At 34.6% G+C, this 19598-nt stretch overlaps 1 protein-coding gene across 1 annotated transcript in view; it reads left to right on the top strand.

The window, feature by feature from the left end:
• LOC111059210 (WD repeat and FYVE domain-containing protein 3) overlaps positions 1-16840 on the top strand; it is a 172814-nt gene extending 155974 nt beyond the window's left edge. Inside the window, exons 46-49 of the mRNA XM_039419973.1 lie at positions 6565-6676; positions 8944-9141; positions 12361-12481; positions 15876-16840. Coding sequence (XP_039275907.1) covers positions 6565-6676; positions 8944-9141; positions 12361-12466 — 416 coding nt within the window. The 3' untranslated portion in view covers positions 12467-12481; positions 15876-16840. The remainder of the gene's footprint in view (positions 1-6564; positions 6677-8943; positions 9142-12360; positions 12482-15875) is intronic.
• The last annotated feature ends 2758 nt before the right edge of the window (positions 16841-19598 follow it).

Raw genomic sequence — 19598 nt, 5'->3', positions numbered from 1 at the left:
TACTAAAAAAGCATTCCTCCTTTAGAAATAATTTCAAACTTCGTTTAAACTTTTTTTCGCTAATATTTCCCGCAACCGAATCGGTTGTACTTGGTAAATCTTTCTACCAATATAACTGGGTTTTTCTTCACACAAAGTCAATTTATGATATTCCGAGAAGGTACTCTTATGCCGTGTATTATATTCATGCGTCTTATTAATAGTCTTTAGTGAACACCTTCTAATATATACACACATTTCCAAAATATAGAGACAGGGAACACTGAGAATCTCCATTTTAATAAAATAGTCCCTACAATGTGTTTGTGGATGCAACCTCAACATAGTGCGCAATGCTTTTTGACAAATGAAAATTTTCTGAAGGTTACTCTCTCTAGCTCCCCATAGGGCCACTGAATATGTAATATGTGACTCCACCAAGCAATGATAGACCTACTTCAATAGAGGCTTAGAGACTTCGTAGCAGCATAGAGATCCCGGGTTCGAACCCCTCTCATTACCAAAAATTTTTAACCAGATCACTCCCGTGTTATCGGATGGGCACGTTAAACTGTCGGTCCCGGCTGAAGTATGACAGTCGTAAGGCCCATTGACGGCTTAAATTATATATTCAGGCGGTGGAACATTCCCGAAAGGAACTCCCCACCAACAAAAGCCATACGAATTTATTTAATTTATTTATAATAGAGGCTTATTATATAATTTACTTAAATTCCTTGAGACAAAAATTCCACTCGCTATTTTACTTTCAATCTTATCCAATATTGTTCCCCCTAATTTATTACCCCTGATCTATTATTTGTCATAAATTACATGGAAATGAATTTCTTGATCTAATTTTCAAGACCAGGGGCCATTGCATGAGCAAATACAAACTAGTAGTTCTGTGAACAGTAGACCTCACACAGTATTCTCATCCACAAGTACCTGATTGAAACTATAGACCTTATGGAAATACAGCAATAGACTGGCTTCTCCACACATCAGTGTAATCACTTGTCAGCTGATTTATGATGAATAATTCTATAGTCTGATTTTTAATCTAATATTGGCTTATGAAATAGGCTCCTTTTTCCTTTTATATTATCCTTGAAATGCAAAAACCTTGTATATACGTCGACGCGCAATTAGAAAAGGAACATACCTGTCAAATTTCATGGAAATCTATTACCGTGTTTCGCCGTAAAAGCGCAACATATAAACATTTAAACATGCAAACATTAAGAGAAATGCCAAACCGTCAACTTGAATCTTAGACCTCACTTCACTCGGTCAATAATAATATTAGTAGTCAGCTGGTTATTAGAATAGGAAATAACAAAAATATTGTTGTGAGGTCCACGTTATAATGGCAGTGGAGAAAGATAGAAGATCGTTGCCGATCCTCTGTCTTGTCAATGCCTTCTATAGACAGTAGCTGATACAGGTTTATTGATGTAATATTAAGGCTCAACTCACACTAACGCGACTCAGGTCGTGAAGAGACTCGACTCTAGTCGAGAGCATGTATTTTTAAATGGTGACAGTCACGGAGACTAAAGACGACTGGTCTGAGTGTCACAAATTGGAAACAGATGCTCTCGACTAGAGTCGAGTCTCTTCTCGACCTGAGTCGCGTTAGTGTGAGTTGAGTCTAACTGTTCATTCTCGTTAAGAATAATCAACTATCCTATACTATTAAACGAGCAATTTTCTGTTTAGATGTTCGTATTTCACCGGATCTCGAAAACGGCTCTAACGATCCTCACAAAATTCAGAACATAGATGGTTTTTAATATAAAGATTCGATTGCACTAGGTCTCATCCCTGGGAAAACTCGCTGAAGGACATTAAAAGGATAATTATTATTCATCCTTGGAAAAACAGCTGATAATAATTATTTCGTCGTCTGTTGATGATGGAAGTGAGTGAGCGAGTTCATGTGTGTGGTACTGTGTCAAAATTATGACTCAGCTGTTGAATTTTTTTAATCATTCAATCAGATACTTAGTGACATTAAAAGGATAATTGACCGAGCGAAGTGAGGTCTAAGATTCAAGTCAACGGTTTGGTATTTCTCTTAATGTTTAAATGTTTGAATGTTTAAATGTTTTATATGCATATATGTTTATATGTTGCGCATTTACGGCGAAACGCGGTAATAGATTTTTATGAAATTTGACAGGTATGTTCCTTTTTTAATTGCGCGTCGACGTATATACAAGGTTTTTGGAAATTTTGCATTTCAAGGATAATATAAAAGGAAAAAGGAGCCTCCTTCATACGCCAATATTAGAGTAAAAATCAGACTATAGAATTATTCATCATAAATCAGCTGACAAGTGATTACGCAGATGTGTGGAGAAGCCAGTCTATTGCTGTATTTCCATAAGGTCTATAGTTTCAATCAGGTACTTGTGGATGAGAATACTGCGTGAGGTCTACTGTTCACAGAACTACTAGCTATTATTCATTCTTGGAAAAACAGCTGATAATAATTATTTCGTCGTCTGTTGATGATGGAAGTGAGTTAGCGAGTTCATGTTTGTGGGACTGTGTCAAAATTATGACTCAGCTGTTGAACTTTTGTAATCATTCAATCAGGTACTTAGTGCCGGTTGCAAAAAAGCCGGGTTATTTTCAATCCTTATTAATTCCAGTAGATCCATCTTTTTTAAATGGTCTTCTCTGATTTGGTTCACGTGAAATTAATCAGGATTAAAATTTAACCGAGCCTTTGTGAGGGAAATTTTTGCATTCCTCTGAGAATTAATCTCAATTTACTGTGATTAGATAGAAAATTTCTGTATGAACTATGAATGTTATTATAATTTCTTCTTTCGTAATAAATTTTTTTAAGCTTCTGTACTCCAGAGCGAAGCTCGGTCCCCGATATTATTCATTAAGCAAGAAATTATATTATACAATAATTTAATAATGAAGTTTAATGATTAAGATGAAATACTTTGTTAATTTATTAATTTAACATTGTTAAAAGACGATTTGGCAATAGAGCAAAGTAAGAAAGAGATAGCGCTATCCGCTTTGTTGAATGATAGACAAGGATAGCAATACCATTGCTAATCAAACACTGCCATTATAATGTGAACCTCACTATAGCATAGAGTACAGTACGCGTCCCGCAACTTTGCCCCCGTGACTTTGAAACGGTATACAGGCAAGGTATGGTTCGCGGGGTAATATTCACGGCTTTGCAAAAACATCAGTATTCTGAGACCCTAGATCCCTAGATGTAGGAAGCTCCCTACTCACAGAGACTAAATGAATGTGAGAGTTGCAACGTATCACTTCCAATGGAAAGAGCATGTTGAACGAATGTCAGCTGATAGGTTGTGTTGTGCTAAAAGGATGTAACTCCAGAAAACTCCTTGTGTATCTTCTCATATGCAACACGCTGGTTTTGAGAAGATACAAACGAGCATCTGCTGTTTATGGAAATATACATTAAAGCACCTTGTGTATCTTTTCGGATGTAACACGTTGCTTTTGAGAAGATACAAAGGAGCATCTGTTGCTTATGGAAAGATACATTATCACAAATGTTTTTGAACGGGTTGTATTGTAGTATATTGAGGGCCACAATATTGCCAACTTTGATAGGCACAGTTGCAGGACCCGGACTGTAAATATAGTATAGGACGTTTATGTCCCAAATTTCACTGTTATAACTCAAGTCGATAGTTCTTTTTCGCCCCACTTGGATGTAATGAGCTGGTTTTCGTGCGTCATATAGAGACCGAAAATGATTGTTTTCTGACCAGGCCGGTAAAAGTTTTACGGCCCTAGGGCTGTAAAATAACCTTGAAGTCAGCTGATTCTGATTTGATGTGAACGTGTTTACAAAATGGTTTATGAAATGGAATCAGTTTATGCTTCTAGAATTGAATAAGTATTCTGCAATAAGATACTATCATTTTATTTGGGTGAATGAAAACAGATAAGATATATACCGTATTATAAACTATTCAAATACGATTTTCAGAGTAGGATAGAACTTCTAACCTAAACTCCCGAAGTCAACAACAACAAGTATTGTTGACATCCAGATTGGCCAAATTTCAAGTGTGCTAAAACAGCTGATCAAAAAACTTTTCATTATTTGTGTTTATTATTCAAGAATCAAAAAATTTATAATAATATCATCTTATTGTCATTTGGAAGAATAAAAAGTATAAATTCAACCTCTTACATAATTGAACATAATCTTTTAGGTTATTTAGACAAATCAGAATAAAAAATAAAAATACTTGGACAATTTCCTGATATTCAGATTACCTCAGATTTGCTAGAGCTATGACCTTCCTGTTTTGCTTTCGTAAGTGCCTAATAAACAATTATTCTCATATTTATATTGTTTATTTTTCTGTGTGGCGAAAAAATAACGTTCTCACCATGGGCAAAAATGTTTTTCCGGCTCTCAATCTTTTCTAGTCCTCGGCCTACGGCCTCGGACTTGAAAACCGATTTCGAGCCGGGAAAAGTCTCATTTTTGGCCCTAGGTGCGAAATATACTATTTCATGAGGCTATTTGATGCTGATAGTCTCTCATACTGTGCCGTTTTTACACTCTCACCCGACCAATCAGTAATAATAGAAAGTAGTCAACAGTAATCAGCTTGAATATTAAGAAAACATCGACTTGAATTTTGGAACATGAACAACCTAAGTTGTATAATTCTAAGGACCATTTGCACAGTCAAAGGTGAAACTGAATTCAATCAGCTGGTGGCTTAAACTCAAAATGAATCACATTATAACAAATGATACTTGATACTGATAAATTTAGTTTTAACTGTCACTGTGCAAACGGCCCTAAATGATTGAATAAATACAAAGAACTCTAGTAGTTCTGTGAACAGTGGACCTCACGCAGTATTCTCATCCACAAATACCAGATGTCAACTGTTTTAATTGTTAACAAACTCAGTTCACGTTTGAATTTGTATTCCATATGATATAATTCATGCATCCAGTTCCGTAATGACCTTTCTATCTGATGAAAATTAATTTTTTAGAATCAAAAATATTATAATATCTCCAGCATTATTTTAGTTCATTTGTTTATTTTTATTCACCTATTAAATTAGTTTATTCGAATGTGAGAATATTTATACTGATGGGCACGCATAATAATACCATGACTGCAAAACAAAATATTGAAACCAAAGGCCTTAAACCTGCGATTAGACCAAATTTATTAAAAAAATGTTAATAACTCAATCCTTTTAGATTATATTAGATTGAACATATCTTATCATACACATGATGAACATATGTGTTTGTCAACTTCCGTTCAATCTAATAGAATCTATAAGGATTAAGTTATAACCATTTTGTTGAAAACTTTGGTGTAAACCCAGCTTAAAGATGCATACCTCTTTAATGTCTTCGATTGAAACTATAGACCTTATACAAATACAGTAATAGACTGGCTTCTCCACACATCTGTGTAATCACTTGTCAGCTGATTTATGATGAATAATTCTTTAGTCTGATTTTTACCTCTTGAGCTGCGTACACATATCCGTGCTTCCAACCCGAACCGAGCACGCTCCTCCCTCGTACCGCCTTCGTACCACCATCGAACCACAGTCGCGCCGCCCACGCACCCATCATGAACGTTACGGAAGATGTTAGATCTTCTCGCGTTCCCCGGTCGAACTACTCTTGCTCCCTGGTCGATCATCAATCGCTCTGCTGGAGTGACGTTCGGTTGCGGAGCAGAGCGAGAGTCTGTACGCACCTTAATATTGGTGTATGAAGGAGGATCCTTTTCCCTTTTATATTATCCTTGAAATGCAAAATTTCCAAAAACCTTGTATATACGTCGACGCGCAATTTAGAAAGGAAATACCTGTCAAATTTCATGAAAATCTATTACCGCGTTTCGCCGTAAATGCGCAACATATAAATATATAAACATTAAGAGAAATGCCAAACCGTCGACTTGAATCTTAGACCTCACTTCGTTCGGTCAATAAATAAACCTGTACCATGAGATTTATCTTCTCATGCTATATTTTCTAAGATATTAGCTTGTATTTTCTCTTACAATATGACCCAGGTAATTATGTACTTTTCAAATTTTTATCATAAACTAGCAGCTAGCAGGTAACCCCGTGCTTTGAACCGGGGATCATTTTTTGTTGTAAAATACAATTCCCTTGAGACCAGAAAACATCATAAATTAGAATAATTATCTATTATCTTGTCAAAAATAAATCATGGGTCGCTTGAATAAAAGCTAGAATTTAGTGACTAGCAACTATACATTAGTTGTTCCAGCTATTCTGGTAACATAATAAAGCTGACTCGAATCCTAGAATTTGCTTGGAAATTACTTGGAAATTACTTGGAATTAACAATTTCTAGCTTTTATTCAATCGACGTAATGTGTAGTGTAGGCCATATGCACAAAATTGTAACAATAGCTGTTCTACTCTCAATGAAGAATTATGTGAACATAATCTGTTTATGTACTGAATTATAACAATCTGAGTGATAATTTTAATTATTATTAATTTTAATTCTATTTTAAAATTATGATTTGTGTGTATGTTGTAGGTTTCAAGTGGCAGAGACAACTGGTGTTCCGTAGCAAGCTGACAATGCATACGGCATTTGACAGAAAAGACAATACCGAACCGGCTTCGATCACAGCTCTAGCAGTTTCAAGGTTTGCTAATTGGAAAATTTCGCACTAAACTGTCAAAGTAATTTTTCTCCAACCTCCGATCTCATATCATAAGACACAGGCATTTGGTTGGTAGCACAGAGTCACAGAGATGAACAGCTGATCATCCCCACCAAACGCCCTGTGATCGGTGCCGCCAGATCGTCGATTGTTGTCGAGTTATAGACCCATGAACATGGTCGCCTCACTTGAGTCTGCCGCCAAGTGCTAGTCACGTAGTTTTATTAGCTTTTGCAAGCAAAATTCTATAGTTCAGCATAAATCTAACGAAGAATGATTCAAGTTCACGCAGAAAACGTTATGAGCTATGAGTTATCATGTTGTGCGTGAATGGTCTCGGAAAATGAAAGACGTCAGTTGAAATGACTTCCGAAAGCGTCGTGATGCATGACAACTCGGACTCACAGTGCTCGTGCAACTAAACTGCTTCTCAAGCAAATTAAATGGGATCATATTGATTGCAAACACGCGGATTTCGTTTTTCATCAGCTGACGCAATGCTTCTTCCAATGTACCTAAAATACAAGGTAGTGGCCACGAAAAGATGCGCAGTAACAAATCCAAACCAGATGGTCGGTGTGACATCAGCTGACGGTGCTCTTAAAGTCTATTCTTCCAATCTTTTAAATGTTAAATTGAGCAAGTCTTTTTCTCAAAAAGTACATAACTTTCAAGTCCCATCGACATTCCCTACGATTTATACAATATTTATCTTCAATTTTTTTAGAAATTCGATACTTTTGGACGGCTGGATCTTTCAGAATGATTGATTTTGTAAGAGCCTGCACATCGAATACCAGTTGCTCTCTTATTGAAATTTAACATGCTTTCCCTGGCTCTTTTTTAATTCAATTACTCTTTGCTAATGAATTTGATAAATCGATCATTGAATCGAAATTGAAAACGTGAAAACATTGATATAATATGAGGTGATTATGTACTTCAGGAGAAATAAGGCTTCGGCTAGAAATAGTGATTCCCACAGGTATCAAACCAGAAATAGAGGAGACTTTGCTTCCATGTACCATAGGACAGCTCTTTTTGAAAAGAAGCCAACATATATGGGTCTTAAATATTTTAGAAAGCTTCATGATGATATGAAAAACGTTGAAGATCTCTATTTATTCGGAAGGAAGTTAAAAGAGTTATTGATGGAAAATGTATTTTATACCACACAGGAATATATGTGTAGAGAGGGGCCCTTGTGTGTTGATATATGTTTATATGTATGTGTATGTGTATATATGTATATGAGTATGTGTCTTGTGTATTTTTTCTTATTGAAAGTAATGTTTTCAAGCATTTTTTTTTTTTTGACAATTCTCATACTCTGTTAAGAGTCTCTGGGAAGATATTAAAAAAAAAATATTATTCCTCTCAAAATCCTTTATCTTGTATATTATATGTAGAAACAATAGAACATCTTGCCTAATCCCTTAGGAGGATCTCTTTTTTCAGAAAAATTATGGCTTTCACATACTTGATCAGGAAATCGTTTTCTGGTTGAATCTCTCCAATTGAAAACCACAACTAAATATAAGGGCGAATAGCCTATGATTTAGAAAGCTTAAGATCTCCAAATTTTGCACATATATTCTAAAAATATCAATCTCGTGCACATCGAAGCCCAAATTTCAATTTTTCTTCTAGATTTTTCAAAATTAATGTTCGAATTTCATTCATGGGACATAAATACATACCATATGTTCATAATAGAACTATAATCTAGAGAGACTACCTCTTGGTGGAAACAGATGGTTAAAATTGGCAACAAAATTAATAGCCAGTCCAATTTTGGTTGGCATTAAGTTGAAGAAGGTTTCTAAACAAGATTTGAGTTTTGCCACTTTATTAGGTTAGCACCAAGTTGAAAAACTTATCTAAACAATATAATAAAGTACAGAACTGACTTATACACGTACGGGATAGGAAAATTATGTTTGACGCATCATCACGTCTAAACTACTGGACTGATTAACTTGAAATTTTGCATATAGATTCTTAAGTAACCTAGGATTGTTCTAGATCTATTTCAAACTCTTCAAGATACCACTCCAAAATTTGGAGATCAAAATCATTCCCGTTTTTCTGGTATGCAATCCACAAGTCGACATGTTTTGATGCGAACAAACACAACCCTACTCTCTCTTATTATATAGATTATAATTATTAGTAAACGAAAATCCAAGTTAAATGCTGTAAACCATATTTATTATAAACAATGATCACTATTAATTGGTGTGTTACAGAGATCACAGAACAGTGTTCGTTGGCGACGCACGCGGACGTGTGTTCTCGTGGAGCGTGTGCGACCAGCCCGGGCGTGGCGTCGCCGACCACTGGCTCAAGGACGAGGGTGCCGAGTCGTGTGCCGCATGCGCGGTGCGATTCTCCATCTACGAGCGACGCCATCATTGTCGCAACTGTGGCCAGCTCTTCTGTTCCAAGTGAGTCGGACACATTGCATATATGATAAAGTATCAATCCACAATGATACAGTATCAATCAACAATATGATACAGTATCAATCAACAATATGATACAGTATCAATTCACAATGATACAGTATCAATCCACAATGATACAATATCAATCCACAATGATACAGTATCAATTCACAATGATACAGTATCAATCCTTAATATGATACAGTATCAATTTTAGCCTCAACTCACAATACCTCGACTCAAATCGTACCATTCCAGTCGAGGATACTCCAGTCTCTCAACCTTACAACTTTTTCGCTCATTGTCACTACTTCAGTTCCATGCTACTCCATTTTCTAAACTTACCGGTACTTTATTAAAAATATAAGATCTAATTCGTCACACCTTAGCATGTAACATATATTATAATAAATATTATGCATATAATATTGTTATCTAATTCGTATTATTGTCTTATCTAAAATGATAAAAACATCACTTTCATAAAACATAACCTCACTTTCATAAAAAATGCGCGGTACTACGCAACTCGAGTCGAGGCTCGACCAACATGACTAGAGTCGACTAGTCTGAGTGTCACCATTTGAAAACACTTGCTGCGCCGAGAAGAGACTAGAGTCGCAGTCTCTTCTCGTCTTGAGTCGCATAAGTGTGTGTTGAACCTTAGAATATGATACAGTATCAATTAAAAATATGATATATTATCAATCCATAATATGATACAGTATCAATCTAGAAGATGATACTGTATCTACAGAGTCTACGGGTACCAGACAAACTGAATTTTCGCACATGTGAGATATCGCACAGATGAATGACAATCATGAAGTTGTAATGTTATCTATCCCGCAGTGGTACCAACCTGTACAATATTCATAAAATGTCCTCAATATGTTTTGTATTTGTTTTTTAAAGCTTCCCAAAGACTCTTATCAGAGTCTATATAATGAGGTCCACATTATAATGACAGTATTTGAAAAATGACAATGATGTTGCTATCCTTGTCTATCATTCAGCGCAATACTTTTCTTGATCCACAAATTTTCCAGATCGTTTTTGAACAATGTAGAAATATGATTTATTAAAATATTCAATCTCATTAAAGAATGTTCAATCTTAACACATATAATTTTAAACAAGAATGAACATTCTATATTACATCAGATATACCGGTATCATCAATCCTCTGTAGAAGGCAGTGGCAAGGCAGAGAATCGGCAATGCTGTTCTCCTATATTTTTCTACTGCCATTATTCCGTGGACCTCACTATACAGTCGACGGTTACCTCACCGTAAACGTCACATTATGGCTGTGCAAAGGCTAAAAAGAAACTTTCTACTGGTGATATTTTTCAAAGTTTTTCGATTTGTGTATCATCAAGTTATCAAAATTAAAAAGTTTTCAATTTTTCAAAAGTTTACAATTCAATAGAGAATTAATCCTCTAAATCTCATGGATTTATCTCTTTCCGAATTTGAAATGTTCTGTCCAAAAATTTATAAAAATTTATCTTTCTTCACTGCAATATTATAACGTGGACCTCACTATAATTCAATCAGAATTCCAATACTGGTCGATAGAAAAAAAATAGCTGTACGGTAATGAAAATCCTTTCTATCTAGGTCATATTGTTATCGTTATATCTATGTAATTTTTGTTATTTCAGAATAAATCTGTAGCGTGTTAATTTTGTTTATAAATCGCACGTTCTGTAATGTATTCATGTATTTCAAGTGAAGAACTTTATTTTAATTTTTGGATTTGAATTTTTCAAATAACTCAATATTTTACAGTTTTTTTTTTTTTGGTGCTTATTAAGTGCGATTTCTGTCTTTAATTTAGTCGTAGTCTACATTAATTCAAAATTTTATCCTTTACTATTAAACGAGCAATTCACTCGGTCAATAATAATATTAGTAGTCAGCTGGTTATTAGAATAGGAAATAACAAAAATATTGTTGTGAGGTCCACGTTATAATGGCAGTGGAGAAAGATAGAAGATCGTTGCCGATCCTCTGTCTTGTCAATGCCTTCTATAGACACTAGCTGATACAGGTTTATTGATGTAATATTAAGGCTCAACTCACACTAACGCGACTCAGGTCGTGAAGAGACTCGACTCTAGTCGAGAGCATGTATTTTTTAAATGGTGACAGTCACGGAGACTAGAGTCGACTGGTCTGAGTGTCACAAATTGGAAACACATGCTCTCGACTAGTGTCGAGTCTCTTCTCGACCTGAGTCGCGTTAGTGTGAGTTGAGTCTAACTGTTCATTCTCGTTAAGAATAATCAACTATCCTATACTATTAAACGAGCAATTTCTGTTTAGATGTTTGTATTTCACCGGATCTCGAAAACGGCTCTAACGATTCTCACGAAATTCAGAACATAGTGGGTTTATAATACAAAAACTCGATTGCACTAGGTCTCATCCCTGGGAAAACTCACTAAAGGACATTAAAAGGATAATTATTATTCATCCTTGGGAAAAACAGCTGATAATAATTATTTCGTCGTCTGTTGATGATGGAAGTGAGTGAGCGAGTTCATGTGTGTGGTACTGTGTCAAAATTATGACTCAGCTGTTGAATTTTTTAATCATTCAATCAGGTACTTAGTGCCGGTTGCAAAAAACCGGGTTATTTTCAATCCTGATTAATTCCAGTAGAACCATCTTTTCGAAATTGTCTACTCTGATTTGGTTCTCGTGAAATTAATCTGGATTAAAATTTAACCGGCTTTTGTGCAACCGGGCCTTTGTGAGGGAAATTTTTGCATTCCTCTGGGAATTAATCTCAATTCACTGTGATTGGATAGAACATTTCTGTATGAACTATGAATATTATTATAATTTCTTCTTTCGTAATAAATTGTGTATGCTTTTGTACTCCAGAGCGAAGCTCGGTCCCCGATATTGATTTTATTGTGTTTACATCGAAAATTGGACAAGTGAAGGAACCCTAACCTACTTTTTGAATTGAGTCATCACCTAAATTTGGATGAATAAATAATGCAAGGTTTGCCTTAGTATTATATCTACCAATTTTTCATATCAGTGTTGTTTGTTACATAAAACAAAATTATTAATTGAATAAAAATACTAAGAAATTGTCAAAAATCAAAAATTGGGATTTTTATTTAATATGGATAATTACCACAATATCAACTTCTCAACTACACAAAAAGGGAAAAAATAATGTAATAATGTGTGTGACAGGTGCAGCAGATTCGAATCAGAAATCTCGAGGCTTAGGATACTGAAGCCTGTTAGAGTTTGCCAGGGATGTCACGCCTCCTTGCGATTGCAACAGAAGACTGACTAGTACTCCATCACCAAGGTAAACAACTTTTCAAATAAATATTCCTCATTGTCATAGAAGGTTAATTTGAAATATGGTATAGACAATGCTATCAACCTATTTAATTAATAATCTTCATTGTCATAGAAGGTTAATCTGAAATATAGACAACGCTATCAACCTATTTAATAAATTTCAATTTATTCAATTTCAATTTATTAAAAACACAAAACAAAATTACAAAGAATTATGAAACAAATAAAACACAATAAAATGTTACAAATATAAAAAATACTCTTCATTGTCACAGAAGGTACGGTAAATTTAAATTATAGACAACGTTACCTAACCTAACCATTTCCAAAAATTATCAATATGCCAATCATTAATTGAATGAGCAAAGCGAATTCTATGTTTCAAGTCAATCGGCGTTTGTCTGTTTGTACCGCAGTTACAGTCGCAGTTATGGACCGATTTGAATAAAATTTGTTATACAAGTACTTTGAAACAAGGCACAGAAACGTATATTTTTAAATTTTAAATTCATCCCCGTTTCAAGATAGCGGCCCTTTATTCGGAAATTTTACCCTAAAAATCAATCTAACATTTCAATACATCATCGGATCAGGTTCAAATTGGGTTCATTCTTCTCAGCGCATAAAATCGGTATTATTTCATGTATCATTCAATTTTTTTTTAATTTTTGGAATTCGAATTTTTTTCAAGTCCCAATCCAAATTTCATATTTTCCATTTTTTCAACCGTGCTTCCGAGCTCAAAAGTGTAGAGGACCTTTATTCTTCAGCGCTCCAAAGTGGTCTTATTTCATATATCACATGTTCAAAATTTTAAAAAATTTAGAATTCGATAATTTTTTTATGTCCCAAATTTCAAGTTTTAGATTTTTTATCTCTAACCGGCTATCCTAGCTCAAATGTTAGAGAGACTTTCATTTCCCAGCGTTCCAAGGCGGTCTTATTTCATACATCACTAAACTTGTTGAAAATTTTGAATTTTTTATAATTTGATAATTTTTTCCAAAGTCCCACATTTTAAGTTTCAGATTTTTTATCTCTTCAACAGTGCATCCTAGCTCAAAAGTGTAAAAAACTTCCATTACTCAGCGTCCTCCACCGATCATATTGCATATATACTCTAAATCCAATTTGTATGTGTGTTTGTGTGTGAATAGGCGGGCGTGTGTGAGTAGTAATGTTAGTGAGTGTAGCGAGTTCTACTGTCCTCCGAACTACTAGTAGTAATAGAAATAGTACGAGGATTATCCTTATTTTTCTCTCTCATTCAGTGTTTTCTTGTAAGAATAAAAATAATAGATAAATAAATACGTTGTTTGTTATCCATCTTGTTTTCACTGGAATTATTACTATCGTATTCTTATACAGAGTGAGTCATATGTATGGGAACCCTTCAATAAATTCGAGACTGTTGTAGATATAATACTGTAACATTTAGGATAAGCTATTAGTCAAATACTCACCTTTTGACTTACAACTGAATTTCAACCCCTCATAAGGGGAAGAACTTAGGGGTTGTAACTCAAATATTTTAAATGTAAACACCCATTGTGTGGTACATCATTTTAAAGGCCTTCTCAAAACTAGAAAGATGACATCAATAATAAAGCTCTATGATACTTGTATCCAAAATGGCGGCTGATTGAAGTTTTAGTTTTTAAAGAAATGAGGGGTTGTAAGTTGTTACTCAAATATTTTGAACGTTAACACCCATTGTGTGATACATCATTTAATGACCTTCTCAAAACTAGAAAGATGACATCCATAAAAATGCTCTAAGATGCTTGTATCCAAAATGGCGGCTGATTAAAATTTATCAATTATTTATTTAAAAGCTAAAACTTCAATCCATTGATTCAAGTACCATCGAACATTTTTATTGATGTCATCTTTCTTGTTTTAGAAAGGCCTTGGGAATTATGTATCATACAATGGGTGTTTACATTCAAAATATTTGAGTTACACCCCGCATTTCCTTAAAAACTAAAACTTCAATCAGCCGCCATTTTTGATACAAGTATCATAGAAAATTTCAATAGATGTTATCTTCCATGTTTTAAAAAGCCATTTAAATTGATGTACCACACAATGGGTGTTTACATTTAAAATATTCGAGTTACAACCCCTAATTCACCCCCTTATGAGGGGTTGAAATTCAGTTGTACGTCAAAAGGTAGAGAATTTGACCAATAACTTATTCTGAAAGTTACAGTTTATATCTACAACAGTCTCGAATTTATTGAAGGGTTCCCATTCAAGGGACTCACTCTGTAGAACTTTGAAGTGAAAAAACACATTCTTTGGTGTGGTGACTCTCTCCAAAGAATGTCTGTGTTTTTTCACTTCAAAGTTATAAAAGAATACAATTATAATAAATAAATAGATAAATTTATTGCAAGAGGAAAAACATCATTTGAATCTTTTTGTTACTCCCAGACATTCAGTTCCAAGAAATTAATTCAGTTTTAGAGATTACAAATTACTCAACAGTTTATCGGCCATGCCGGGTTGTAACTCAACTGATTGGTTCAAAAATAATAATAGTATCACTATACGTCCACGTTATAATGGACAGTAAAGAAAGATAAAAGAACAACCTTGCCGATTCTCTGCCTTGTAACTGATTTCTATAGTTTCATATTTGCAAAGTTTCCATAATTCTCTTTTCTTTGTTTCTTTTTTCTTTTCTTCTTGAATTCTTCAGTATTAGTTTCATACTTAGTTTTTCTTCTTTTATCTGCTATACTATAAGTTTCATATTTGCAAGGTTTTCTTTTTTGTATTTTTTTCTAAAACTCAATAGTATATTAGTTAAGTTATTTTATTTTCATTTTAATGTATTGTTTTTTCAAATTGTATGCTCAATGTGTGTTATGAGGGCAATAATGGGATTCAGTTCCTGGTGCCCTCAAATATGTAAATTTTCAAATAAATAAATAAATATAGAGGACACTGATTCTGGTATATCTCATGTAATATTAACTGTTCATTCTTGTTTAAATAATCAATAATATACTATTCGTCAAGAAATAATATTTTTCAATGATTAAATTATAATTTTTAGTGAAAATGACTAAATTTAAAAATCTACTTTGTGAAAATAATTAAGGACTGAAATTTTTTGAGGTGAACAAGTAGGTACAAGACTACTTAACCTATCTCGTGTGTGTAACTATGTGTAACCTTATCTAAATTTGGGAGAGGAATAGCACAAGGTTACCTTATTTTTCCTCTCCCTACCATTTTGATGATGTACTTATGTATGAATCAATAAAGAATAGATATTGTTTGGAATTTGTAATGAAAATATAAATTAACTACTTCTTTCTGTGGTGTTTAAATATATTATTGTTCAACTAGTTTTACAATTTTACTCATTATGTTGTATTTATTTTCAGACTGGCATAAAAGTTACCTAACAATGCTCTTCAGGTTGAAGGAAGTTGAATGATGCGGTTCGAGCTATGAATTAGGGACATCATGTATCATGTGTTGGTAAGAGTTGGGATAATGCTAATCAATTTAGACCATTGTTGGCAACAGTTGTTGCAAACTCTGATACCAGAAGTCACAATGCAATAAACTAGATGTATTCAATGCATTTTGTTGCAAATCGCTTGTTTTGTGTTAGCCATTTAGTGGCTTATGTATTGAAATTTGTTGTTAAATTATTATGATAGATGTTAGGCTTGTCTGGAAAATTGTATTTTGTTTTAAATCAAACTAGTGTTGATCACTAGATGTTGCTGAAAAACAGCTTCAAATTTATAATATGTAAGTGCAACAACACCATTTGTATGTTTGTATATCTGTGATATGATCAAGTATTTTAAACTGGCTTCGATGAAGGAACACTTTCTCTTCGAACTATAAAATTTCAATATTCAAGTTTCGCTTCAAATATGAAATTCTTCATTCATAAATTTAGTATGATCTGTGAAATTTCGATCAAATTTTGATTGAACCTTTGCCATTTTTGTGCTAATATTCAATGAGTAGGCTGTTCAATTATTTTCAGTCTTGAGGGCCTCTGATCTTTATTTGAACAAAAATCTCTTATCATTGATAAGTTTATTAGAGTAAAAGTTCGTTCACCCTCTGTGAACAATAAAATTTCTGAAACCCAAGTTCATTGCCTATCTCAAGTCACCTAAATTTATCACTAATTATTGTAGAGAAGTTTATTCTGAGGAAAAAATGTACAGCAACGTTTTCGTCTAAAATGCACACCAACCTTACAAATCAGGATTTAGGCCCGCCGCAAAGTAGACCCACGCTAATCTACGAAAAGCAACCCACGCCGTGGGTTTTGTAAACCATTGCTATAGAATTATTATTCATAATCAATCAGCTGACTAGTGGATTATTCATTGCATATATTACACAGATGTCTGGAGAAGCCTAGCAATGGTTTACAAAACATCCCACGGCGTGGGTTGCTTTTCGTAGATTAGCGTGGGTCTACTTTGCGGCGGGCCTTAAAGGAGACAAAACAGATGTAAAAAGCATTTTTGAAAAGATAGTGGTTTTGTCCCCTCTAAATTCTGATTTGTGAGGTTAGGGTGCGTTTTAAATGAGAAATCTACTCAACATTTTTTCAGAATTGAATTCTCTACAATATTAGGTTGAGTGAAAGAGAGGGCCGGCTGCGCCCTAACTCCGCCCTCCTAGGTAAAAATAAAGGCAGCTATTCTATTCTATTCTATATTACATAATTCAAGATACTGGTCAACAATAAGATAACCTATTTATATCCTTTTGAAGTTAAAAGTGAGTTTTTATCATATTTTTCTATTATCTCAATAACCATCAAAGTTACACACTTTCAACTGGTTAAATTGGATTGTTCAGATAATTTTACATAAGATTTGACCACTCGCGTACCTTCATGAGGCTGCTTCAAAATTATAAAATCGAAAATATGAAGAAATCTTCTGCCATTACTATCTTGGTAAAAAAAACATTGTAGGACCCATATTTACTGGAACTTTTTTCTATTTCTATGTGAAAACTACCTCAAGAGGTTTGTCGGTCTATTTTAGAAACACTATGTATAACCACAGAGTGGTTATATAACCACAACCTAACCACAGAGAAAAGTTAGCATAAGAAGATAGCTCATGGTATAGGGCGTTTGTGTTCAAAATTCCACTGTTAACTCAAGTCCCATAGTGAGATCTACGTTATAATGGCTGTGGATAAAGATAGAAGAACAGCGTTGCCTTTTCTCTGTCTTAAATTATATTTCTACATTGTCAAAAACAGATTTGGCATCTTCGCGGAGTCAGAAAAGGATAGAACTATCTGCTTTGTCGAATGCAACATCAAAGTTAATCAAATACTGTCATTATAACGTGTACGTCACTATAGAAGTTTTTTTTCGTGAAGCTATGTGACGCTGGTAGTCTCTCATACTGTGTCGTTCTCAAGCTAGGTTTACACTATGTAGCAGGGCTACATGTAGTACAGCTATATAGCTCTGCTACTAGTTCAAAAAGTGGCACTGGAGATCTGCTATATAGCCCGGCTATATAGCAGTTTTAAGCCTGTTTCTCAGCTATATAGAAGAAAATGAGCTATCCAAAATTTTCGGAAAACATCGTAGAGAATCTGAGCTATATGTAGCTGCTCTGTCCTTGAAGGAAGGCTGCCTTAGCTGTTTAGTGCCTGCTGGGTTTACACCAGATATACTGCACTCATTTGTTGTCAGAGTGCTAGTAGGGTTACTGCGCATTGCCAGCATTTCTTTTCGATTCATATATTATTGTGCAATAATGGAAAGTGAATTTGACTGGAATAGAGACAAAATTATCCAATATCTTCTTTCTCTTCTCTGTGCTGAAAATATCACAGTAGCTGCGGCGAAAGCAGCGGCTGCTGCAAGAACTACCTTCTTCTCCGGCATCTGGCTGGGAACTGAGCAGTGAATACTGGTTTATTCCAAACTATATGTAGTTCTGCTACAAGTCATGGCATCAAAATGGGAAGAAAAAGAAGATATTGGATAATTTTGTCTCTATTGCAGTCAAATTCACTCTCCATCATTACACAATAATATATGAATCAAAAATAAATTCTCGCAATGCACTGTAACCTACTAGCACTCTGACAACAAATGAGTACAGTATATATATCTGGTGTAAAACCCAGCAGGCACTAAACAGCTGCAAACAGCAGTAAACAGCTGCGGCAGCCTTCCTTCAAGGACAGAGCAGCTACATAAAATTTTAGCGTTAAATCTACTTATCTAGCAGAGCTATATGTAGCTGACATATGTGACTCACCAGCTACATAGTGTAAACGTAGCTTAACACTCTTAAACACGGTCGAAACAGTAACAGACAGTAGTCGACAGTAATCGGCTTGAGATAACAAAAAATCGGCTTGAAATTTGGAACATAAACAACCCATACCGTGGGATATCTTCTTATGCTATATACCGGGTGCTTCAAAAAAATGTATACACACTTTGAACTTTCATAGAAAATTTATTTACCGTTCTACAAAGTTAAATTTCAGGAAAATAGAAAGCTGAAAGTCCAATGTAAATGAAACATAAATAACAAATGTTAATACTGTTCAAATTGGTGACCTGCAGCATCAATACAATTCTGAGTACGAGTCACCACTGATTCTGTACATCATATCAAAACGTCCAATGAGATTTCTCTACACACTGCTTGAATCTCATTCCAAAGAATGTCTAGGTTACATGGTTTACGTGTGTACACCTCATCTTTTACTGTGCCCCACAAGAAGAAATCCAGTGGTGTAAGGTCTGGAGAGCGTGTTGGAAACTCAATTGGCCCCCTGCATACCAACGTACGTCCGCAACGTACGTGGCAACAACGTACGTCCGCCATGTTGATATTACAAATTCCAACTAACAATATAACATAGAGGGACGATTATGCTGCCACCTGGCGAAGAAATATAACATTAGCCTTGTAGAGCGGGAAAACTACGATTGTTTAAAGTGTGTATACATTTTTTTGAAGCACCCGGTATATTCTCTATGGTAACACGCCATTGCAGTGCAATGTTACAGTATCGCTTTTGAATAGTTGCAACCAAACGAGGCAGGAAACCCTGATTGTAGATAACTCTAACGAGTTCAACAA

Source organism: Nilaparvata lugens, chromosome 2 (assembly GCF_014356525.2).
Source record: "Nilaparvata lugens isolate BPH chromosome 2, ASM1435652v1, whole genome shotgun sequence".
Classification (NCBI taxonomy): domain Eukaryota; kingdom Metazoa; phylum Arthropoda; class Insecta; order Hemiptera; family Delphacidae; genus Nilaparvata; species Nilaparvata lugens.
This window is presented reverse-complemented; position numbering and strand designations above follow the sequence as displayed.